General features: G+C 47.1%; 3 protein-coding genes across 10 annotated transcripts in view; 2 read left to right on the forward strand and 1 right to left on the reverse strand.

The window, feature by feature from the left end:
• Positions 1-121: 121 nt before the first annotated feature.
• Positions 122-5,726, reverse strand: coq10b (coenzyme Q10B). The gene is made up of 5 exons (XM_062456862.1): positions 5,570-5,726; positions 3,542-3,694; positions 2,694-2,886; positions 2,484-2,585; positions 122-2,277 (listed from the first exon to the last, which is right to left on the reverse strand). The coding sequence occupies exons 1-5, from the start codon at positions 5,668-5,670 to the stop codon at positions 2,110-2,112; spliced, it is 717 nt and encodes a 238-aa protein (XP_062312846.1). The 5' UTR covers positions 5,671-5,726; the 3' UTR covers positions 122-2,109.
• A 1,182-nt stretch (positions 5,727-6,908) lies between these two features.
• On the forward strand, positions 6,909-17,370 carry sf3b1 (splicing factor 3b, subunit 1). Of its 5 annotated transcripts, XM_062456884.1 has the most exons (23): positions 6,943-7,041; positions 7,718-7,890; positions 8,094-8,195; positions 8,336-8,450; positions 10,845-10,924; positions 11,103-11,300; positions 11,396-11,867; positions 11,979-12,100; positions 12,194-12,391; positions 12,480-12,581; positions 12,667-12,846; positions 12,938-13,024; positions 13,317-13,587; positions 13,720-13,865; positions 13,995-14,141; positions 14,421-14,546; positions 14,649-14,870; positions 15,013-15,195; positions 15,310-15,542; positions 15,680-15,811; positions 15,928-16,200; positions 16,348-16,564; positions 16,775-17,370. In XM_062456884.1, exons 1-23 carry the CDS (start codon positions 7,014-7,016, stop codon positions 16,931-16,933), a joined length of 3,966 nt encoding a protein of 1,321 aa, XP_062312868.1. In that variant the 5' UTR covers positions 6,943-7,013; the 3' UTR covers positions 16,934-17,370. The 5 variants fall into 5 exon arrangements, 4 of the variants coding, with proteins under 4 accessions (XP_062312870.1, XP_062312871.1, XP_062312868.1 ...); XM_062456885.1 differs by lacking the exons at positions 6,943-7,041; positions 7,718-7,890; positions 8,094-8,195; positions 8,336-8,450 and adding an exon at positions 10,112-10,499; XR_009929749.1 differs by lacking the exons at positions 11,396-11,867; positions 11,979-12,100; positions 12,194-12,391; ... (12 more) ...; positions 16,348-16,564; positions 16,775-17,370 and adding an exon at positions 10,445-10,499 and having other exon boundaries at positions 6,929-7,041; positions 11,103-11,163.
• Positions 17,371-18,773: 1,403 nt separating this feature from the next.
• The window catches only part of ankrd44 (ankyrin repeat domain 44), a 15,556-nt gene continuing 9,306 nt past the window's right edge, over positions 18,774-25,023 (forward strand). For all 4 annotated transcript variants that reach the window (XM_062456888.1, XM_062456890.1, XM_062456889.1 and 1 more), the window contains exons 1-8: positions 18,774-19,179; positions 21,904-21,987; positions 22,448-22,526; positions 22,797-22,867; positions 23,434-23,634; positions 23,924-24,011; positions 24,496-24,638; positions 24,719-24,931. In XM_062456888.1, coding sequence (XP_062312872.1) covers positions 19,153-19,179; positions 21,904-21,987; positions 22,448-22,526; positions 22,797-22,867; positions 23,434-23,634; positions 23,924-24,011; positions 24,496-24,638; positions 24,719-24,931 — 906 coding nt within the window. In that variant the 5' untranslated portion in view covers positions 18,774-19,152. The remainder of the gene's footprint in view (positions 19,180-21,903; positions 21,988-22,447; positions 22,527-22,796; positions 22,868-23,433; positions 23,635-23,923; positions 24,012-24,495; positions 24,639-24,718; positions 24,932-25,023) is intronic.

The raw sequence follows: 25,023 nt of genomic DNA on the forward strand, positions 1-25,023 counted from the left end.
CTGGCAGTTTGGGTGGTTGAGTTGGGCTCTATTTACAAAGCAGATTAAGGTCTTGGCCACAGTTGTAGTTTTTTTTTAATTGTATGTGAAGGCTGTAGGTGTCCTCATGAGGTCAAGTTTTGGCCTTTATTTGTGCCCGCTGTTAACTTTGAGCCGGCTTTGTTTTTGTGTTTAAGAAGCTTCACCAGTTTCTGGGACATGTCATTGTGGTCTCAGCACATAAACACCCTGCAGACATGCAACAGTGATCATTCAACTTCTGTATTGTACGATGTGTTTATTGATAATTAGTGATTTTTTTTATTTAAGTAAAATCCAATGTTCTAAAATACATTTGCGTCTTGCATTATTGCATATTAATATACTGTTATCCAGGGGCCAATTCACTCCTCCAGATTGTCAGCCACAGTGGGTGTCCTGCTGGTGTGTGTACATGAGGATTAGTCCAGCAGGAGTCATGGTTAACTGGCATAACTCAGTGTCAGCTCTATTCTGGTCTCCACATGATTCCTCTATTTCTGGCCAACCACAAGACTGGGAATCAGTCCAAACCAGATGTTGACAAACACAACCTACACTCAACACAGAATACAAACACTTGTTTTATAAAAATAGTTTATAAACCATGCAGTTGATTAATTTTCACCCCTTAAACACCATTTACATTATAAAACCATAACCCCTACAACAAGGAAATTTAATTTTTGTTTAGCTTGTCAGCAGTGTCCCTCCCATTCATATTTACATCTGTCCTTAATATCCAGCTTAATAAATATAATACATGAGAATACTATTTTAAAATAAAGATAAATATGCTGCCATGTTCTTTAAAAGGCACAGCGGTAGTTACAGAGTTGGAATTGAAAGAACATCTAAACATAGGCCCTTAAGTCTGAAACCTATGTTCTAATGGAGAGGTAGACCTGAGATGATTTGACAAGTATAAGCCGTGTGAAATCAACTCAACTCTTACCTAATAAGTGCACAGGGTGTTGGACCAGGGGGCTGGTCTGGGACTAGGTACCACCGGGGGATGGAGCTAGGGGTCTGGGACTAGGTACCACAGGGGGATGGAGCTAGGGGCTGGGCTGGGACGAGGTACCACCGGGGGATGGACCTAGGGGCTGGTCTGGGACTAGGTACCACCGGGGGATGGACCTAGGGGCTGGGCTGGGACGAGGTACCACAGGGTGCAGGATGGTGGATGGTACTTCAGTGTGACAGCAATCTGACTGAGCCTCTGCCAAGCCAGTTTGGGCCCTTTTCGAAAGTCCGTGCCAAACAAAAATCAGCTGCATTTAAAACACATTCCGATATTGCACACTAATAAAAAACAAGTCCACTGCACTGTAATATCTGAAGTCTGAAACACAACACTGATGTTCCAAGTCTTGCCCTTGAAGCAAAGCACACAGTAGATACTTCCCTAGAGAATATGTACGCAGAAAGCAGTGCCTCTTGAACTATTTGGTTTATGTTGGAAAGACATGGCCGTACGTGCACTATTCTTATAATAGATACCCCCCAGCACAGTTTCTCTGGCTCAATGAAAAGCCTGTCCGTCCATTTTTTCATCCAAATGAACTGATCCTCGTACAGTACTGTTTGTTATCTGCCTACCTCACAGTTATCTTATGTCAAGTGGTAGAGAACAATAATATGGCATCGATCAGTCCAGCACACCCTCTTCGTCTGACGAGCCTATTAGAACCCTCAACCTTACTCTGCTCACATAGGGGGAGGAGGGAATGGAATTAGTTCTAGGGTGGTTGTCTGGTGAATTGTTTTATAGACTAGACCACAGTGTCCAGGCCCTATTCTGTACCTAGCAAGCATCCAACACTCTATTGTACTGCACTCTGAGTGTCTGCATATCTATCTGGGTGTGTGTGGTGTGTGTGCATAGATTATCAGGATAGAGGGGATTATCAAGAACGAGGTTCAGCGACAAGCTGAATGAAATGGTGCTTTTCTAACCAGGCACTGCGGTGTTCAGGGCATAGTCTTTCCTCCCCCGCTCCCATGTGTTAAATTAGTCTCCTTCCCTTCTATTTGTCTCTCCCTAGCATGGCTGAGTCCATGTGTTTGTGTCTGGGTTGAGGTGGCACACTACGTGTGGTGAACTTCGTGGAACATGAGCTCGCGGGGGATCCTCGTCTCAGCGCCGTACTGCTTGCAGGCCTCGCGCTCAAACGCAGACACCATCTGCTTCACAACCTCGTCAAAGAAGACGGTGGCCAGCTGAGAGTGGAGGAGGGAGCGGAACTCAAAGGAGATCTGCGGACGACAAGGAAGAGGGAGGGGGAGTTCAAACACGAGGGAAATCGGAGATGGGGGGGTGTGTGTGCACGTCACATGACGACAGCGTTACCAAGAGGAGAGACACACTACACCCACACATCCACGGAGACATGTTTTGGCAGAACATGACTCTCTCGCTCACACACACACCCAAACAACCGCATGTGCAGCCCTGCACTTACAGCAAAGTCGAGGGTGCAGGTGCGAGGGTAGCCGGGGAGGCCCGGGCTGAAGCGCCAGACGGTCTCTAGATGGTTAAACAGGCTACCGTCTGAACAGGCTGCCTGTGGGGGGCGGGGGAGAGAATAATAATGACCACAGTAGTCAGAGAACAATGCGCCTTTCTATGCGTCTACAGAGATACTGCAAGTAGAGCTTGCGCATGGCCTCACCTTGACCAGATGAGGGCGTACGGTGGTGACCAGGGAGGTGTAGTTCTCTACCACCGGGGGAAAGCCTACACTCAGCTTGGCCTTGCAGAAGCCAGAGCGACGGAAGATCACATCAGACTTCTTACACCAAGGGACAAAGTGGAGGTAGTTCTCTACGCCGGCCACCACGTCATACATCTCTTGCATTGAGAACCTGAGATACAGAGAGACAGGAGGAGGAGGAATAGAGGAATGGGAAAGAAAGAAACCGTCATTCATTTGAAGGAAATTAGTCGTAAACTACTAAGGGACTTCACATACTTTTCCACCCTCCCTACTTTATACTAGGTGGCGAGGTGAGGTAATATAGGTAATAAAGTAGGTTGTACATTGTGACTGCAGTCACAGACATGTGAGTAAATGAGAGAGGACAAGTTATATATGGTATAGTGACCATGGAGGCCTGGTAGACCACAGCTCATTCCCACCCGTGTGTTGCATAACTGCTATCCTCCACCGGGACATACTTGCTTCTATTTATAGTAAAGGTACTGATAGTGACCTTTCCTTAGAGTACGTCATAGACTGACATGGGTTTCCATATACTATAATATATGACCTATATTCATTTCATTGAGATCTACGGATGTAGGGGTAAGTATCCGTTCCATTGTACATCTATAAATCTCCAACCAGCACCAGTGCATGATTAAGAAATGCTAGTCATGCACATGGGTCTAACATAATGACCAAACCCAGAGCCCAAAGGGACCCAAAGACCCTGCCCGGACAAACGCTAAGCTACAGTTTATACGCTGAGAATCTAGCTATCAGCTAAAAATGGTGGCACAGTGCTTTTTTAGACTGACCCTATGATGCGTCTCTCAGAGTACTCCTTCCTCTTGTTGAAGGTGCCTGCCAGGCTGAAGAAGCTACGGGCAGGCACCTGCATGGAGCGGCTGGGCATCGCCACCAGGAGAGGGGGCAGCCGTGTCATCAGGATCCCACATGAAGACAGGTACCTGGATCCCAAAATAAAGCAACATGTTATTCTGAGAAATATAGGCAGAGAAAACAGGGTGACCTAAGAAAACGTGAACAGGACATTTACTGCTATATGTAAATGTGATCCATATTTCACACCATAAAGGATGTGGTGGTATTGAACACATTTTGGATCTCTGACTTAATTCTTCCCAAGAATGTGGCCTTTTTCAAAGAAACTTCTCACACCTGTGATGAGTAATAGCTCAGGCCTTACCACCTGACAACAATCTGTCACTCGAATTGAGCAGCTTATTCTAAGCAGAGTGGAATAAGGTCAAGGGCTCTAACTTTATTACAACCCTTTGTATATGTGGTACACACAGGGGTGAAATACTAAAAGGGCTGGCTACATTTCAACCATTTTCCATTCACGCAGAATAGTAGCAGGAAATGATTACACAATTATACACTCAACAACATACCCAAGGTCTTGAAAAGCTCCATAAGGACTTTTTGAATAGTTTAGGCCAAAGTATATTGCTTCCCTAAGAGATAAAGGTGCTGTAACTGGTGAAATTATGAAAATGGTCACTGTGTCCCCAGGCATAAACAACAATAGCCTACTGTTTGTAAGTTTTCAAAACCTTTATTTGCCCTTGGCCTGTTAGCTACTGCAGATTCAATGCCAGAGCAGGTACTTCAGACCTCACACTAGACCAATTGTAACCAACCCATGGCTGCAGAGTTAATGGTCAAACCCCTCTGATCACAATAGATGAAAAAATGCATTCCAGACAGCACATGTATTTATTTGTATTTATCCATTGAGGAGAGGGTGTTTAGAGACATTATGGCTACCAGTCAGCATCTTTGTCCAATGTATATTGCTGCCTACCATGCAACAGCTGCAAAGTCCCTGGCACTAGAAACAGACCATCAGTCATGTAGGTAATGCCAACTGGTTGATTCCAATACCATTGTTAGGATATCATCCCAATCCGTACAGGATTATTTTCTCCCACACAAATCTAGTATCTGAATTTACACTTTATTGCACTTGCTCCACAGGTAGTTGAGGTCTGGGGAAGTCTGAAGTCTCTCAAACATCACAGGGATGGATTATTGGGGGCTATAGTCTCATAAAGTGAAACCCCAGCACACAAGACCAATCTCTGCAGGTGATCCGGTATGCACAATACGAGATTACGTTAAACAGGTATCTGGAAGCGTTGACTTATCCAGGTTTACTTTGAATTACGCGTGGCTAACCGGTTTAGCCCTATCTAATGCATGTGCCTGGCTGCAATGTTCAGTCCCCCCGATGTTAGCCAACCACTTCAGTATCAGTGAAACCAGGGCGTATCAGGTTGCCACTATCCACACAACGCAATACTACAAATGTCACATAGCTAGTTAGCTGTAGCCTATATGATATAATATATTATAAAGATAATTGTATTTATTAGAGCAGGAGTAAGTTTATTTCAGTATTGTTCGATGTTGCCCTAGGAATCTCCTTCCGATCCCTGTCAGTCAGTACAGTACGATACAGTACGGTACTATACAGTACTTCAGTAGTTAGAGCTAGCTTAGTTGGCTTCACCTCAATAATGCGGGTTACTGTGTTGGCTAGCTACTTATATAGCAAACGTTGTAACTCGATCTGTCTAGTTGTGAAACTAAACATTGGTCATGACATGAGATGCTTCTTGATAGTTAAGCTAGATAGCTAGGGCTAGTTACGGTAGTGTTACTTTTTAGTCGTTACAGTTTGAAGCTAGTAGTAGCTAAAGTAGCAATCAAACACATTAGCGTTAGCTAGTCGGTCGTACAGTATCGACCTACCTAGTTAGTACAGTAGTCTATCTTAACTGTTGTAGAATTAAACTTAGAGCTATATCAGAAGTTACCTCACGCCATTCCTTGATGGTGTCTTCCGGCTGGACGTGGACGGTAACTGTTTAATACACTCTGCTACCACTCTCCTCAGGCTCCCGCTACCTCTTGCCATCTTCGCACAAAGCTGATTTATTTCGGTTGTCTCCTCGTTTTACAGAAAACTGTACTTGTCTCGAGAGCGCAAAGAGCCCGCCTCTCCAGGGGCTGCACCTTGAATCTTGGTCTATGATTGGTCAATAAGGATTTTAAAAACTCGTTTTCATTTGTCGCTCTTTATAGCTGTCAAAAAGTCAACGATTGACGTGTGTTTTTGCATAGCGTGCGCACAAATGTCACAAGATGTGATATTGAGTTGCTTTGACTTAATCGACTTACATTGTTCATGACACCATGGGTGCTATACAAAACGAAACAAATCCCTAACAATAACAATGTGACAAGCAATGTAACAACAATGTAACATAATTGCGTTCCATTTGCTAAAAACTAATTATGGAAATGTTTTCCAAATCCTTCCCAATCGCTGATTACGTAGCCTAGATGGCTTTAACCATATCGTGACCATTGACATGCTACTGTATAAGTAAGGGACAATGCCCGACGAGGTGTACCACCTGATAATGGACGATGCGGAGGCACAGTCTATGATTAATGAAAGAGTTTCCTCGCTCTAGCCTCTGTCTCTTTCACTCTCTCAAGATGCATGGAAGGTACCTTGACACCTTTTTTTATCAATTAAAAAGTGATAGATTGATCACTTTTGAACTTTTAGATTCTAAGTATTTTGCTTTTAATACAAATTATTATTTAAATCAGTATTATTGAAGTACTGGTAAACTATACTCTCGGCTTGATGTGATAGCAGTCCAAGTTATTTTAGTCTTGGAAAAAAACATCTGCGATGTCAATCAGAGAACAGACGGGTCTTATCACCTACCCATCAAACTAAACATCAGGGGTCATGTCATGGGTCATTTGAGGATGCATGGAACAGGATGCAAAGAGGCATGAGTTTTATAGAGGTGAACAAGCCCTATCAGTGGTAAAGTGTAACAAACGTAGACGCTTCATGTTTCACTGAATATTTCAGTTGTAGCCCTTGTCTCTCTCTCGCGAGACCTAATCACGATCAATTAAAACAATTAAATCAACAATGTAAATTACGTGCAAAAGCACAAATGATAAATAGGTTTTATATTATTTTATACTATTACTATTATTGACATGGAGTTTTAAATGTAGCCTCTATTAATAGGCAGTGTACCTTCGCCTGTAGTAGAAAGGCTAACTAGCTCTTGTGCCGTCGAACAACGGAGGTCAATCTTATTCTGCAGTGAAAGGAGGTGTTTACTGGGATAAAAAAAATAATAGTGCCTGGCTGGATATTCACTCCCTCTTTCAGAACGGAAACGCTCAATTGCATCTTTCCGGTTCCAGTTTCTCCAAACCACCAAAATGGCGAAGATCGCCAAAACGCACGAAGGTAACAGAATTTTACTAAAAATGCTCATTTATTTAGAATGCAACACTATGTTTTATTTTCCCATGTATACTATAGCATTATATTGACATGGTATATATTAATTGGTCCGTGCATACACGTTTTATGCCGTTTTTCCTCGTGTCAACGAAGTCAGTGACAACGAGGATGGATAATAGATAATGGCGCCCGGCTAATAGCTAGCTAGCTAATATACTTTTACAAACAAATGTACAATTACAACGAAACAAGTTAATATATTGCTTAGCGTATTTGTTTGTTGCCCCCGACGTGGTATTCTACGATGTTACTTGACATGCATACGAAAATACAAATGTGAAGGTTTGGTGTTTATTGTGAACGGCGTCACAGCTTCGTTGTGTGCTTTCTAGCCAAGCCAAGTTGGCTAACTAGCACGGTAGCATCAAAATGGCGTTGTTAGATGAAATTAAATTGTCTTTCCGTCTTGTTAAGCTTAGGTATCACTGTTGGACATAACGACATGGTGCATGATATTTATTCTATAGTGTATAACATGTTGCCTTAGTTATAGTTTTTTTTTATTTTTAAGTTGACTACAGATTTATTTATTCTTTACACCTCCCCCCGCTTTAGCTGTAATACAAGTTGTATTTGGTAGTCAGTGAATTAACCCTGATGTTGTCTTATTTTCTTGCAGACATTGAGGCCCAGATCCTTGAGATCCAGGGCATGAAGGCGGCCCTGTTAGAGGAGGGGGACCAGGGTGTGGGCCTGGACTCAACAGGGTATTACGACCAGGAGATCTATGGCGGCAGCGACAGCCGCTTTGCTGGATATGTCACTTCTATTGCAGCGAACGAACAGGAGGATGTAAGTGTTGCACGCGCTCTGTTATGAAGCAGACAACACTTCATCCTACTAATCTGCCCAGTGGTCAGACTTTATGCTGACCTTCCTGGTTTCACAGCTATTTTTATGGAGTTTGACTGCTCCACTATGTTGTGCTTGTTTGTTTTGGAGTGTGAGCTAGGAAAGCCTGGCTTGACTAGACTTGTCTGTCTGTTTTCTTCTAGGACGAGGAAGAGGATTCATCTACAAGCTTACTGGGACAGAAGAAACCAGGGTATCATGCTCCAGTAGCGATACTCAATGCAATACCACAGTCAGATGAACAGGTTGGTACATGGGCCTTTAACGCAACCCTTTGACAGAAATTAACTTCAGTCAAGCATAGAAATGAATCAGTTAGGCTACACATGGAAAGTGATGTTTTATAGTTTTTATTTTATTTAACAACTGTTGTTGCCTACTCCAGTATGACCCCTTTGCTGAGCATCGGCCCCAGAAGATTGCTGAGCGAGAGGATGAATACAAGGCCAGGCGGAGACAGATGATCATCTCCCCGGAGCGTCTCGACCCCTTTGCAGATGGTAAATTTCACCCCTCCGTCTTCCCTCCATAGTGCTCCTCCCTCCCTCCCTCTCATTGTGTACCATTGCTCCCTGACACCATGGCTGTCTTTCAAGGGTTCTAACCCTCCTTTTACTGTTTAACCCTTCAAGCGCAGGCAGCTTCCTTCTCCCCAGACTTGGCCTTCCTTGTGGTAACTCTTCCGCGTTGAAGGGTGGTTTGTGTTATGGTACCTGATCGTTCCAGAACAACATTTATCATTACAAGTTTTTATTGAATTAGAGGGAACCCATCTGCAAGGTCTGCATGCATCAAGTTGATTTCTAGAAAAGCACAGTGTTGTGTTTGTTTCTTTGGCAAAACATGCAAAATTGGACTTTTCTGGTGTTTGAAAGGATAGGTTGTTGGGCATAGTCTTGTTTAAGGGCTAATGCACGCAACATTACATGGGTTGCAGTAAGGTTGTCTGTGTCTCGAAGGGTTAAGAGAACAATGTGACTGTCTTATACACGTATTGTGTAAATCTGAGCATCATAAGGGTTGGACATTTGTAAGTACCACAATAAGAACTGATTTATAAGATATGCTGTGCTCTGTAAATGAGAACAGGGGGACCGTGAGTGTCACATTTATTGAAGTTGTTCCCTACTAGCTGGTTTTATTCACTCCCCTTCACAGATCTTGAGGCAACTTGATACTTTTTACCTGGTTGTTTACACCTATTCTATGTTCCCGAAGCTGTGGAGGGAAGTGAATTAAGGCAGGAGGGAAATGATGCAGCAGGATCTTCTGTCCACATTCAGACACACTCAGAGAATCACACAACACGAGTCAGGACACAGACATCCTTTGGCTCTCTGGAGCTTGGCTCTCAGTTCAGGCTCCTAGTTAGTTGCTCACCTGGGTCACAGTGTTCAGACTTCCAAGTATTTCAGTATAGTACATTCATAAAGTGCTCAGCTCAGGGTCGTCCTAAATAGCACGACACTAGAAAGTGCGCAGTTGCATACTCTCGTGATCTCAACTGTGGTACATTTGTTGTTGAATAAAGTAATTTGGTTAATTAGGTTACCATAGTTGGTTTTAAAACCCAACAAATATATTTTTCAACCAGTATATAGGCATACTATGACTGGATCCTTAGATGTGTTCACCAAAAATGATATACGGCCTTAGGTTTAGACTGGGTTAGGGCTGTACCAAGCCTGCATGTAGACAGATTTGTGTACAAGGATGTTGTGTAAATATATTTCCATTTTACACATCTAATGTGTAAAATACAAATATATATATCAAGAAATCTGTGTGCCTCAATACCACAGGCCCATACTAACTGTCCTTAATTTCTCTCCTACAGCAGTACTGCTTTGCCAGTCCTGTCTGCACTCTCTTAAGGGTTGCAGCAACTCATCCTGTGTAGGTTATGGTGAACACAAACAGAAGTGTGCGCTTGTCAGTTTGGTCAGGGTCCACTGGCTGGTTTTCTGGGGCCCAGTTGCAACAAACCTCTCGAGGCTTAAGACAATGTTTGATTTTGTTAAGATTCAAGCCCTAACCTTAATTTTTTTATTTATTAAACGTTTGCTTTGTACTCATTTTTGGAGTATATCAGTATTTTTAGAGAGTCAAGATCTACATTTGAAACAAATGAATAGTGACACACCACTCTGAAGCCTTAGGTGCTTGGTAGATGGCAGATGGCTTAAACCAATGCTATCTAAATTGTGATGCAATGGATTAATGGCCAGAATCCTTTTATCAGTTTAAGACTCATCCCTATGATGGTTCATTATGATTTTCAAAGAGGATTCCTAAATTTGGACAGACACCTAGATTTTTTTTGTTTATGTATTAGAGATCACATGTCAAAACTGGAGAAGATTTTATTATTTTATTTGAGGTTGAGGTCCCTGGAGGATTTTTTTGAATGACATGCAACACAGGTGGTATGCTTATATATGTGAGTTCCAACCCTTTTCCAAAGTGTTACTAATGGTAAAGAGACATTTTCTAGGCTTCTTTTCTGCCGGTTGAAGTCTGACTGCAGAAGGACCCTTGGCACTGAAAGTGTACGTATTCTGGAGAGCACAGCCCAGGACCCCTGCATCAGTGATGGCTTTATCCTCTCCTTATCTCCTTAAAAGAAAGAAATGAACCACTGCTCTTTTCTCAATGTATCTGCTTGTTGTTTTTTTGTTTTTTTTAGACAGTAATGTCTGTATGTAAGAGAGGACTGTATGTGTAAGTAGGGTTTGTCTTGTGAATCAACTGTAACAAAGGAACTAAAGCAGTGAACAGTTTGTAAAGTCAGGGTTAGCTGGCTGTGTCGTTGTGCTTACTGAGTGTCATGAACGCTGGCCCCTGGGATGTGTCCTAATGTGTGTCCTGTGTCTTGTTGGTGCTCTTTCGCGCAGGGGGCAAAACGCCGGATCCCAAGATGCAGGTCAGGTCCTACATGGACGTCATGAGAGAACAGCACCTGACCAAAGAGGAGGTAAGATCTACTTCCTGGTTTTGGGAGTATTTTCATCTACACATTAATAAGGAGAGAAAGAGAATTTTCCTCCCATCCAGTGTCACTGGATGCAGTGTAGGGTACATGGATTTTGTAATAAAAGTGCATATTGGTTGGCTTCTGCTCAGTGAATCGTTCTTGATCTTTTTCCTGGCAGAAAGAGATCCGGCAGCAGATGGCAGAGAAGGCAAAAACGGGGGACCTGAAGCCCGTGAACGGTTCTGCTGCCTCCCAGGCCGCCGCGGCAGCCAAGCGCAAGCGCCGATGGGACCAGACGGCCGACCAAAACCAGACTCCGACCAACACCACGCCCAAGAAGATATCCAGCTGGGACCAGGCAGATGCTTCCGTGGAGGTGAGCAGTTGACCCACAATGTCGCCTTCGCTCATAGTGTCCAATAGCCTCGGCTTTAGTGTCATAACTTTGTTTATAAACTCTTGTTTTAAAAGGGCCAGACTCCAGGACACACCCCTGCACACACACCCTCCAACAGCAGGTGGGATGAGACCCCAGGCAGGAACAAAGGCAGCGAGACCCCCGGGGCGACGCCCAGCACTCGCATGTGGGACCCCACCCCCAGCCACACCCCGGCTGGAGCTGCCACACCAGGGAGAGGGGACACCCCGGGACACGCAACCCCCGGCCACGGGGGCGCCACAGGGAGTGTCCGCAAGAACCGCTGGGACGAGACCCCAAAGACGGAGAGGGAAACTCCCGGCCATGGCAGCGGGTGGGCGGAGACGCCACGAACAGACAGGGGCGAAGAGTCTGTGGGAGAGACCCCCACTCCTGGGGCGAGCAAGCGGAAGTCTCGTTGGGACGAGACCCCTGCCAGTCAGATGGGCTCCTCCACCCCCCTGCTCACACCTGGCAAGACCCCCATAGGAACGCCAGCCATGAACATGGCCACCCCCACACCAGGTACCTAGAGACTTCTTCCTAACCTCTCCTCCTAGGACTAGAATCAGATTACGTACATTGTTTCTATTTATCCTACAGTACTTAGCGGACGTGTTTTGTTTGTTTCTCCAGGTCATCTGATGAGCATGACCCCGGAGCAGCTGCAGGCCTGGCGTTGGGAGAGGGAGATTGACGAGAGGAACCGTCCCCTCACAGATGATGAGCTGGACGCCATGTTTCCCGAGGGCTACAAGGTACTTTCATGCCGCCCTCCAACCAACTGTCTATTCATGTTTTACACTGATTACCGTTAGTGCCTCTAACGACACCACCCTTTCCCTCTGTAGGTCTTGCCTCCCCCCGCAGGCTATGTGCCCATCCGCACCCCTGCTCGTAAGCTGTCGGCAACTCCGACTCCCATCGGAGGCATGACGGGCTTCCACATGCAGCAGGAGGACCGTTCCATGAAGCAGATTAATGACCAGCCTTCTGGAAACCTCCCCTTCCTCAAGCCTGATGACATCCAATACTTTGACAAACTGCTGGTAAGGACTTCACACTCACTCACTCTGTGCGCACACACACACGTTGCCAGTAACTTGATTGATGAAGTGTGGATGACTTTCTCTCCAGGTGGAAGTGGACGAGTCCACTCTAAGTCCTGAGGAGCAGAAGGAACGCAAGATCATGAAGCTTCTGCTGAAAATCAAGAACGGAACACCTCCCATGAGAAAGGTGAGGCTTGATCCACTATTCCAACCACCTCTACATCAGGAATGCCCCCCCCCCCCCCCCCTGACCCCATGATGTCTCTCCTCAGGCCGCTCTCCGCCAGATCACAGACAAGGCGCGGGAGTTCGGGGCAGGGCCTTTGTTCAACCAGATCCTGCCCCTGCTCATGTCCCCTACACTGGAGGACCAGGAGCGCCACCTGCTGGTCAAAGTCATCGACCGGATCCTCTACAAGCTTGACGACCTGGTCCGCCCCTACGTCCACAAGGTTGGTCAGCAGCACAGTTTTTGTTTGGACATGTATTGTCTTTCAAGTGTGATTTGGACTGGTTAATGATAACTGTTTCCTTCACCTACAGATCCTGGTGGTTATTGAGCCCCTGCTTATTGATGAAGACTACTATGCCAGAGTGGAGGGCAGAGAGATTATCTCTAATCTGGCCAAGGTAAAACAGTAGCCTTGTATTCTGATGTATCCAGCCATACCTCATGCACACACACACTGCCTGCGAATCATTCTCGCCTGTTTGACCTGTCCATGGTCAGATCAGGGCTAGTACTTCGCGAGATGGACGTCACCAACACGAGAACTAGCAGGTCTGACATCCATGTTGACTCTGTTCTCACCCTGCACCCATTGGTTACATTTACTACATGTTGGATTGATGCACTAAAAAGTTTCCTGTGTGGTTGTCTAGTCGCTGTAATACTTACCCTTGCCCCTCCCTCTCTCTGTAGGCTGCTGGCCTGGCCACCATGATCTCCACCATGAGGCCCGACATCGACAACATGGACGAGTACGTGAGAAACACGACAGCGCGAGCGTTCGCCGTGGTGGCGTCTGCGCTGGGCATCCCGTCCCTGCTGCCCTTCCTCAAAGCCGTGTGCAAGAGCAAGAAGTCGTGGCAGGCTCGCCACACGGGCATCAAGATCGTCCAGCAGATCGCCATTCTCATGGGCTGTGCCATCCTGCCCCACCTGCGGAGTCTGGTGGAGATCATCGAGCACGGTCAGTAGGGGTGCAACGCACACCAGATGAAGGGATGGGAAAAATGTTAGATGCCTTAGTTAAATGACTTCTTCTTTTGGCATTTCCTTGCTGCGGTAGTGAGCGTTTGTGTGCGCGTGTGTGTTTCCTCAGGTCTGGTTGATGAGCAGCAGAAGGTAAGGACCATCAGTGCCCTGGCCATCGCTGCCCTGGCCGAGGCGGCCACGCCCTACGGCATCGAGTCCTTCGACTCAGTCCTGAAGCCCCTCTGGAAGGGTATCAGACAGCACAGAGGAAAGGTGAGGACACGCAATCTCTTCTTCACATGCGCTCAGTGACGGGTATTACTGTGGGGTTTAATCTGTATAGATTCTGTAGTTGGTTGAACATACCCAATAGCAAAGTTGTAACGCTCTCTCCGTGTGCAGGGTCTGGCTGCGTTCCTCAAAGCCATTGGCTACCTTATTCCCCTGATGGATGCAGAGTACGCCAACTACTACACCAGAGAGGTGATGCTCATCCTTATCAGAGAGTTCCAGTCCCCTGACGAGGAGATGAAGAAGATTGTGCTCAAGGTTTGTTTGCGTGTGTGTGTGTGTACGCAAGCCTGCGAATCATTCTCGCCTGTTTGACCTGTCCATGGTCAGATCAGGGCTAGTACTTCGCTAGATGGACGTCACCAACATGAGAACTAGCAGGTCTGACATCCATGTTGACTCTGTTCTCACCCTGCACCCGTTGGTTACAGTTCCTCAATAAAAATTAAAAACAATGTCTCATGTAAGTGTTGATTGTATTGGAATAAAGTTGATTTGGATCATTCCTTCACTACAACTTCCCCTGTCCTCTCCTAGGTGGTGAAGCAGTGCTGTGGAACTGATGGTGTGGAGGCCAACTACATCAAGACCGAGATCCTCCCTCCTTTCTTCAAGCACTTCTGGCAGCACAGGATGGCCCTCGACAGACGCAACTACAGACAGGTACACAAACACGCACAGATCGGTGTTGCTGCTTTCAAGCCTTGCCAGCGAGTGTCCAGAACGTGTCTTTATGATAACCGACACCTGCTCGTCTTCCCGTAGCTGGTAGACACCACGGTGGAGCTGGCCAACAAGGTGGGAGCCGCTGAGATCATCTCTCGCATCGTGGACGACCTGAAGGACGAGGCGGAGCAGTACAGGAAGATGGTGATGGAGACCATTGAGAAGATCATGGGCAACCTGGGGGCCGCAGACATCGACCACAAGCTGGAGGAGCAGCTCATTGATGGCATCCTGTACGCCTTCCAGGAGCAGACCACTGAGGTGAGCCACCTGACTTGACACCCCTGCTACAAATCTGCTTGGTCTCATGAACTGTTTGGTTTTGCATGGTGCGGAGAAGAATCTTAAACCTAGATGTGGACACTAAACCTTTCCTCCTGTTGTTTTTTTCCCCCCACCCCAGGACTCTGTGATGTTGAACGGTTTTGGCACGGTGGTGAACGCTCTGGGGAAGAGGGTGAAGCCCTACCTGCCTCAGATCTGCGGTACTGTTCTCTGGCGTCTCAACAACAAGTCCGCCAAGGTCCGCCAGCAGGCTGCCGACCTCATCTCTCGTACCGCCGTGGTCATGAAGACCTGCCAGGAGGTGGGATTCTCTCTCACACACACACACACACATTCTCTTACCATACCGTTTCAGGTACAGTAATGCTGCCCTGGTCCTGCCTAACATCCTCCCTGTCTCTGTCCCTCATCACAGGAGAAGCTGATGGGTCATCTTGGGGTGGTGCTGTATGAGTACCTGGGAGAGGAGTACCCCGAGGTGCTGGGCAGCATCCTGGGAGCCCTGAAGGCCATCGTCAACGTCATCGGCATGCACAAGATGACTCCCCCGATTAAAGACTTGCTTCCCCGCCTCACGCCAATCCTGAAGAACAGACACGAAAAGGTGCAGGAGAACTGCATCGACCTGGTGGGCAGGATCGCCGACAGGTCAGTAGTGAGCAGCTTTGGATGTGTGGGATTTGACGATGATACCCAGAAGACTTAATCCACCCGGGACGCCGGCGGGGTCTCGTCGTTAATGCCGTAGTTTGAGCCGTTGTGTAACGTTCCCTTGTCTGCCACAGGGGTGCCGAGTACGTGTCTGCGAGGGAGTGGATGAGGATCTGCTTTGAGCTGCTGGAGCTGCTCAAGGCCCACAAGAAGGCCATCCGGCGGGCTACCGTCAACACCTTTGGATACATCGCCAAGGCCATTGGGTGAGTGACCACCAGCCATCCTCCACAGAGCAGATACCAATCTGGAAAGGAACATGAACGACATCACACTCCGGCGTTTCCGACGTTTCATCCCACGTTGTGTGGTCCTCCCTCAGCCCTCACGACGTGCTGGCCACCCTGCTGAACAACCTGAAGGTGCAGGAGCGCCAGAACCGCGTGTGCACCACCGTGGCCATCGCCATCGTGGCCGAGACCTGCTCCCCCTTCACCGTGCTGCCAGCCCTCATGAACGAGTACCGCGTGCCCGAGCTCAACGTGCAGAACGGCGTGCTCAAGTCCCTGTCCTTCCTGTTTGAGTACATCGGGGAGATGGGGAAGGACTACATCTACGCTGTGACGCCTCTCCTGGAGGACGCGCTCATGGACAGGTGAGGACAGATGTGGAAGGGAAGGGGGTGCTGTTGGGAGGGGAAGGGGGGGAGGGGATTTTGTTTAAATATCATTGGATCATTGGTTGCATTGGATAAAAAAAAAAAAAAAATTAACTTTTTTTGTGTCCCCTCTCTTCCCTGCAGAGACCTGGTCCACAGGCAGACAGCTAGTGCAGTGGTTCAGCACATGTCCCTGGGGGTCTATGGCTTTGGCTGTGAGGACTCCCTTAACCACCTTCTCAACTACGTGTGGCCCAATGTGTTTGAGACTTCGCCCCACGTCATCCAGGCAGTCATGGGGGCCCTGGAGGGCCTCCGTGTTGCCATCGGCCCCTGCCGCATGCTGCAGTACTGCCTGCAGGTAAACCACTCACTGGCTACATCAGTTGGATGTCAGAATAGATCTTGATAAGACAATAAGGTTGATACTGGTTGAATGATGAGATTTTGTATTTAATTTTTTTCTCACCGACATAAAAAAAAGAAATCTACAATTCAGACTTAAGTAGTGCATGTTCTACAAATCCACAGTAATGTGATTTGCTAACACTGTTTTCTCTACTGTTGCTAGGGTCTGTTCCACCCTGCCAGGAAGGTGAGGGATGTCTACTGGAAGATCTACAATTCCATCTACATTGGATCGCAGGATGCTCTTATTGCTCACTATCCACACGTCCACAATGATGAGAAAAATGGCTACATCCGCTCTGAGTTAGAGTATGTCTTGTGAAAGGGCTAACCCGCTCTCTTCTCTCTCTCTCTCTCTCTCTCTTTTCCCACCCCTCTCCATTCTCTCTCAATCCCATCTCTACAGAATAAATGACTCTGTCCATTTTTTTTATTATTACAGTCTTGTAGTGGGTGTCAAACTGTCTAGGAACACAGCTGCCACACATTCAGTTTTATCAAAGTTTAAGTGATTAGGGGAAATTGAAAAATTTAGAACTTGTATGTATTGTTTTATTCTCCTATTATTAAAAAAAGCGAGTGTAAGTCAGTCTTGCTATAGAATGAGAAGCAGTCAGTGAAATTTAAAAAGGATATGGTTTCTGTGTATGGCCTCTGTACCGGCCACTCCATCACAATGCTCTGCCATCCATCTGTGAACTACCCTCTGGTCTTATCAGAATGTTGCTTTATTTGACTAAATAAACGTTTGTGTATAAATGTTTGTGTACATTTGTATCGCACCAAGGTCATGTCTTTTGCAGCCAGTTTCTAAGTGAACTGTCCATAACGAGTTCCTTTGTCACATGATCTGCCTTGCCATCCTGCTGAGACACAACATGTGAATGAGAGGGGCTGCAGGCTGGTCCAGTGCGTGTGGACTGTTATGCCTTAAGTGTTCACTGATGTGGGTTGTTTTGGCTTTTTGTCCAATGTGGGGTGGGGGGTTTGGTCGTTAAACACTGGTATACTGCTGATGCAATATTCCTGAGGTTCAAAGAGACATGCAGACAGTGATGCAAAACTTTGCAAGATTTCAAAGCCATCTAGAAATACATACCGTAGGTCTACTTTTAGCTCTGTTGTCATCACTGATAAGTAGAGGTCACAGCCATATTGTCAAAGGGAGACATTCAGCCCTGTGTTCTAATTGCACCACAGCAGAAGTAGTCTGTTGCCTCAGGCCCTTTCTCTTCCATTCACTCAGCCCCCCCACAGCTCTATATGTAGGCCCTTGCTCTCTGACCCAGATTTCCCAGGCAGCTTCCATCCATGCTTGACTGACTCCCTGGTAGGCAGAGATGAACTGGATGTGTGACCTCGGCTCGTAGTACCCTTGTCAGGCTCAAATAAGTGTCTACCTTCTCTATAAGGACCACCACTATACCAGAAAACGTATCTAAACTGTGTAAGCCTTTTGCAATTTGTGCACTACATATTTGGCATTAATGGGACCTATGAGATGATGTAAGTCATGAAATACCACCACTGATTGGATCATTACTTAATGAAATGCTTCCTGAAGGCTTAGGGCTGAATTGATGGTTGTTTGGGGTGAAGTTTCCTGTCATCTGATTTGGCTTATGTAATGAAATTAGTTAATTGTTCTCATGGTCAAATTGAAAGTCTTTAAGAGGGTGATGCAATCCACATGGATACCTAACTAATCCTTTTGCTCACATCACAGGGCTGAGGAGAAGGGAAACCCAAGGAGCAGGCAGAAAATGTTTATTTGTAGTCATTTATTCCCCGAAGGGACACAGGAATTAAGCAATGTTGCCTATTCTGTGCACCAAGAATACAATAAACTTTGGAATGCATCTTCATGTGCTTAGAATATGTACAAAACGGATGTGTGGGTGTGTGGGGCGGGGGTGTGTGTGCAAAAAGCCATAACATTAAAAAAGCTTGCATTTTGCCATTTTAAAGCGCTGTTAAATGTTGCAACCACTGGAGGGAGGCAGCGAGGGAATCTGCAGCGAGTTGGTGCTGCTGTGGATGATTCTGCATCTGAGTGGAGGAGAGGGAGAGTGACTTGAACTTCCTGTGCAATCTCTTCTCTTCACCCGTTTACAGATACACTGCGGGGAGAATTTTCTGAGCGGCGAGAGTGGAGGACACTGCGGGGAGAATTTTCTGAGCGGCGAGAGTGGAGGGTTCGGCTTTCAGAAAAGTGCCCCGTGCAGTAGCTGTAAATACGTACTGTTTACATCGAGAGAAGAAGCCTATATCCTCCCACCTCCCTCGGCGATCAGCTTACTGGAACAGCGGCTGACTCGACTCTCCATCGCCTCTGAAAGCGTCTGTGGAACTGGTCATGGTCTGTGGTATAGCACGGGCCTTGAAGATCTGCGTTACATCAGAAAAACAACTATCATTGTGGGATTTACGTCCTTGAGTTCTAGGAAACCGACAAACGGTTTTTGTGGCGCACTATTTCACGATATTTGATTGATCTGATCTCCAGAGGAGAGTGGATGTGCCGTCCAAGCTGACCGAGATATGGCTGTTCTAAAACTCGTCGATCAGGTACGGTGCCGCTAGTGTACTGTACATAACAAACAGTCACAGAAATATTCTGCTTTTATACTATCCTTCTTGTACTAGACAGGAGAGGCTCTTTGTTTACTGATATCATTGAGAGGTCATGGACCAGTGGGATGTTTTGTGTCAGTTATACATGTGTATAAGTCTCATGCAAATGCAAGGAAGATGAAACTGTTTTTCTGATGCCCAAGGCCAGAACAGCAACATACCGCTATCCTGCGCTAGGTGCATAGAACTGGGCATCGCTCTCTGCACACCGGTGATCTGGAATGCTCTCATTTTCATAATAAGAGTTAAGATATATGCTGTCGCAATTTGTATGTGCTGTGCAACTAACAGATGGGCTTCCTGGTCTCTAGTTAGCAAGAGATTTGGTGGAGCTGATGACTTCCCTTAGTCTCTAAGATAGCTAGCTAACGTTAGCTAGCTAATTGACAGCTCCCCTGCTGTGCCTGTTCTCTTATCCAGCGAGATAGTTTAGCTAACTTCAAAGTTGGTATGCTATTTTCATTTTCATTATTTCACTTCATAATTATTCTCTCTTGCAAGAGGTATGTTTGCTTCCCCTGTTTCTCATATTTCTTCTAGCTAAATGTTGGTGTGCTAAGAAAAAGTTGCTTAACACTGGTACTTCCTGTGTTGGTTCAAGCCTCACCAGCACTAAAACGCATTAGTCATCAATTACCCTGTACGAAGTTGTCGTCAAAACAGTTATTTGACAAGCCTAGGGCTCTTTTTGTTGTTGCTGGGGTAAAGACAAGGCCAAGGGTACAGTGACATAATGACCCAGAGGTAGAGAAATGACTTGTTCAGTGTAGAAAAGGAAATGCTTGCCTATTTTGGCTGTGTTTTTGTCTGGACACTAAGTGAAGTTGTGTCTTTCCTGTTTTTTCATTTGATTGTGCAGGGCTTCCTGTACTGAAATAAGAGCAAGCTAATAGACAGGTGTATAAGTGCACACTCCCTAGTTTATATTTTTTAATCACTGACATTGTGTGGTTAAATTATTTTGTGTCTGTCACACCAAGAGTAAGGTATGAAAACATGGTCATGCACAGATTTAAATTCTACAATTCCTTTTTACTGAAACGTCAAGCAGCTTCTCATTTTGGGCCTGTGGGTGTGGAGATATGCAGATGTCTTCCTCCGGGCATTAACTGCAAGGCGTCTCAGATTCTTCGACATCCTATTGAGAGGGAAACATTGTAAACTTCTAGTTGTGTCTTTGTGTATACATCAGGAGTATGTGTGTTTGCAGTTTGTGGAATGATAACAGCATTTATCTGATGAAGGATGTTTGTGTAGAATGAAATGGATGGGGGGAGAGAAAGGGACTGATTGGGGTGGACCAAGTGAAGGACCCTGTTCCTCTGGGATACTCTGGTACAGGAGGGGATGATTAATAGGCTGATCTTATGGTGTTCTAAATAAAGTATTAAAGTATTTTGCTACGTTTTCATTGGATGCAGTAGGAGTTCTGGGACCATTCATTGGGCTATGGGGGTGGGACTGTGAGCGTACTGCTGTGAGGCAACAATGGGCTCAGTGTTTAGGGTTTTTCGGTGAGCCTGGAGGGGTGGTGTGGTGTGGGTTCGAGTAATGTCCTAAATCTGGACAACTTTCTTCACCCCACCCTTTCTTCTCTCCAATACCCCACAGGGCCACTTGCTTGGATATGTCATAGATCAGCTTCCCGCGTAATCAGTATACACCTTTTCTCTTTAGCTAGCTCAGCATCTTGGAATGTCCTTAGAACATACAGAGACTGATAGGCCTAAAGGTAGGTGAATTCCATTATGGGCGATGGAGTGTGAGAAAAGGTGGAGAAGAGTCTGCAACTGAAAACACTCTGCGATTGCTTTAAATATAAAGTGCAATACAAATCAAATGTATTATTATTATTATTATTATTAAAACGTCATGGATCAGTCCATATGGAGCTTCCCATGGCACCCTTCCTGTCTTAACAGGATGGCTGCCAGCTGGTGTCGTGTGGGCCTAGATCTCCCTGGGGGAGCCTGGGTGTGTGTGTGTGTGTGTGTGTGTGGAGGGAGCGCTAGCCTTCACCTGCTCCAAGTCAAGCCAACGCTTGAAGAGTCAGCTGCTCTGGAACCTCACATGTACTGTGTGAGGTGGTTTCCTGTGCAGGGTGATGTGACAACACTCAGGGCGTGTGGGTATGCGTGTACTCTGTGTCTATGGTTATGTCGCTTCGAAGCAGAACCGAAACGGCAGAGGTTCCTGCCTGTCAATTCCGAGAAGGCAACGAGAGGAACAGGAAGTGAGACGGGGAGGTACAGGAAGTCGGGGATTCTGAAATAGTTCTGCTCAGTAGCTCAGGGCTCTGACTCGTCACTGGCTACCATTGGGTCGGGGGGGGGGGGGGGGGGGGGGTGGCACCATATCAGCTTTAGCATTTTCAAACCTAGTTCAACACTGACGCTATTCTGTTCTCATGTCCCAAACAAGCAGCCTTATCTGTCAGGGATTCCAGAAAGCTGACGCTTGCTGCTGATCTGTTGAAAGAGACAATGATAGGGCCTGCCTGCATACTGGTGCTGTGTCACTGGTCTTTACTGTAGCTAGACTTGTCTTTACTGTAGCTAGACTTGTCAGACAGGACCAAACAGTATACCTGGTTTACGTGACCCAGAAAAGAAGCAATTTTGACTTTGTTAAACTTGACTTTTCTTCTCCATTCTCTAGCCTCCACTCATCCAGGCAATCTTCAATGGAGACCCTGAAGAGATTCGTATGCTTATCTACAAATCGGAGGATATCAACGCTCTGGTAAGACATGCCCCTCCCTTGTCCGCACAAGGGGGTTAGGAGATGAATTTCAGAAACCTTCGGCTTCCACCCACTGCACTTCCTGTTCTGGCCTTGGGGTCAGAGGTCAATATGCCAAAGGCCAAAGAGGAGTTTGTTTACCTTAGAGCAGAGATAAATATAGTCACAGTATATCCCAATATGCTGGGGCTGGGGTTGGGGTTCGGCTTGTGGTCCCATTGTCTTTCCTGGGTGTTTAGTCTCCTGTCCGGCCCTTGGCTGTGCTCTCAGAGCCACAACCAGAGCTCTGTCATTGTTCTGTTCAGATGTGATTCTGTCCTCAGTGGTCTGGACAATGGATGTCTTGACACTGTAGCAACTGTAGGACTGCTCTATTGAGCTCATGGCGATACTTTGTCATGCCTGTCTGTCCACTGGATTTCTAACCGTTCCTGGCTCTCACTCTCGGCCTCGCTTTCAGGATGCCGAGAAACGCACCCCACTTCACGCTGCAGCCTTCCTAGGAGACGCCGAGATCACCGAGCTCCTCATCCTCTCAGGTGAAAGACGACCCATCTTTCTCCAGGCTGTGTCCCCTCCTCCCCTCTCTCTCTCTCTCTCTCTCTCTCTCTCTCTCTCTCTCTCTCTCTCTCTCTCTCTCTCTCTCTCTCTCTCTCTCTCTCTCTCTCTCTCTCTCTCGCTCTCTCTCTCTCTGTTCCTCTCTCTCTCTCTCTCTCTCTCTCTCTCTCTCTCTCTGTTCCTCTCTCCTGTCCGCAACCCCCGCGCTAATATCTCTTGCTACCTCTCCCTCTTTCTCTCACCCCCTGCAGGGGCGCGGGTCAACGCCAAAGACAATATGTGGCTCACCCCTCTCCACCGCGCGGTGGCTTCTCGTAGCGAGGTGGGTAGCGACACTCACACCCTCGTCCTTGATCTCTGTTGTGCGGCGGCCCATTCTTAAGGACACACGCTGTGACACAGGTGGTTGGGAACTAAGCAGCTCACTGTGATATAGATTAGGAACACTCACACTCACACACACACACACACACACACACTCACACATGCAGCAAATGAGGCCTCTCAGGAATGCAGTAGCATGTGTGTTTAGTGGAGAAACCAGTGCAATCCATCGTCAACACAGGAGGCATAATAGACAGACACAAACTGGTAATTCAACATGGCTGGGGCAACTGGACTGACTGACTCAGTAGCTGTGTGTATATATCTGTGTGTGGCTGTTGTTCAGTTTATTATAGATGAATGAGAGGATATGGCTGTTTGTAAGTGTGGGTCTGTGTTTAGGACTTTATGCCTGTAAATGTATAAAGATGACTTTCTGTACGAGTCGTTTTGCTTTTCTTTTGCTTATTTTCAAACACACATACACACATCGCATTGTCTTTATTCTGATTCTGACACACACACACCGAAACCCACCCTCACACGCTCCCCTCCGGTCCACAGGAGGCGGTCCGCGTGTTGATCCGCCACTCTGCAGACGTGAACGCCCGGGATAAGAACTGGCAGACGCCGCTGCACGTGGCGGCCGCCAACAACGCCCTGCGCTGCGCCGAGGTCATCATCCCACTGCTGAGCAGCGTCAACGTGTCGGACCGCGGCGGGCGCACCGCCCTGCACCACGCCGCCCTCAACGGACACACGGAGGTAGTGTCGGAGAGCACGTCCTCGTTCCCGCCCGACCCTCCCCAGGCGCGTGTGTCTGTCGGCTGTTTGCTGTCAAGAGAAAAAAAAAAACCTTGCTCCCATCTGCTCTGCTGTATTTTCGGCTGTTATATAAAGAAGCTCGCCCACACCCTGCTTCCCAGAGAGAGAGACAGACACACACACCTGACTCACCACCAGCTTCCTGCTGCGACTGACACTGTCGGCACACTTTCTAATCCCCCTGTTCTCCTGGGTTTCTCTCTCTCTCTCCTCCTCCTCCCCGCCTCAGATGGTCAGCCTCCTCCTGGAGAAGGGAGCCAACATCAACGCCTTCGATAAGAAAGACGGCAGGGCTCTCCACTGGGCTGCGTTCATGGGTGGGTCGAAATGAAATACCATCTGAAGCGAACGGACGCGGACGTCGTGCCATACTTCGTCCGTCACCATGACACGGTTTACTTTCCTGTGTAGTGTGCCAAGGCCGTAGCCATGGAGGCAACATTGGGGGGGATCATTTTTGTAAATGATCATTTCAGACAGCGTACGTGGTTGCCTGTCGTAGCGTAGCACATTTATATTTTTATATCAATATATTGGGGGGGACATTTTGACCAGATTTGAATATTGGGGGGGATGTGTGTCCCCCCCCAATATATATTATGATTACGGCCTTGTAGTGTGCTGCATGTATTCCGCACTCATCTACTAGAGCTCTGTGTGGTGTCTAACACATTGTTTTATCCTATATTTTCCCAGCCAGTAAAATAGATTGAGGTTGTCAGTTAGTTCAAATCTTCTATATATAGCGTATATAACCTCTGGGGTTATTAAAGAGGGCTTTCTGCATTCGGCCCCTGCCAGGCCACCTGGATGTGGTGTCGCTGCTGGTCAACCAAGGGGCGGAGATCAGCTGTAAGGACAAGCGGGGCTACACCCCTCTCCATACCGCCGCCTCCAGCGGGCAGATCGCCGTGGTCAAACACCTGCTCAATCTGGCTGTTGAGGTAGGGAGTTACTCACTCAGACACGCAAACTCACCGTTCGTCTTGATATGGGCTTGACTTTGCGTCTCGGTGCCGTGCAGATCGACGAGGCTAACGCCTTTGGGAACACGGCGCTCCACGTGGCGTGCTTCAACGGCCAGGACGCGGTTGTGAGCGAGCTGATCGACTACGGCGCCAACGTGAGCCAGCCCAACAACAAAGGCTTCACCCCGCTGCACTTTGCGGCGGCCTCCACACACGGAGCCCTCTGTCTGGAGTTCCTGGTTAACAACGGAGCGGACGTCAACGTGCAGGTCAGTCGGTCTGAGGACCTGGACACCTGACCCCTAGTCCAGAGAGCTCAGTCTGAGGACCTGGACACCTGACCCCTAGTCCAGAGAGCTCA

Source organism: Osmerus eperlanus, chromosome 3, assembly GCF_963692335.1.
Source record: "Osmerus eperlanus chromosome 3, fOsmEpe2.1, whole genome shotgun sequence".
NCBI classification, from domain to species: Eukaryota; Metazoa; Chordata; class Actinopteri; order Osmeriformes; family Osmeridae; genus Osmerus; species Osmerus eperlanus.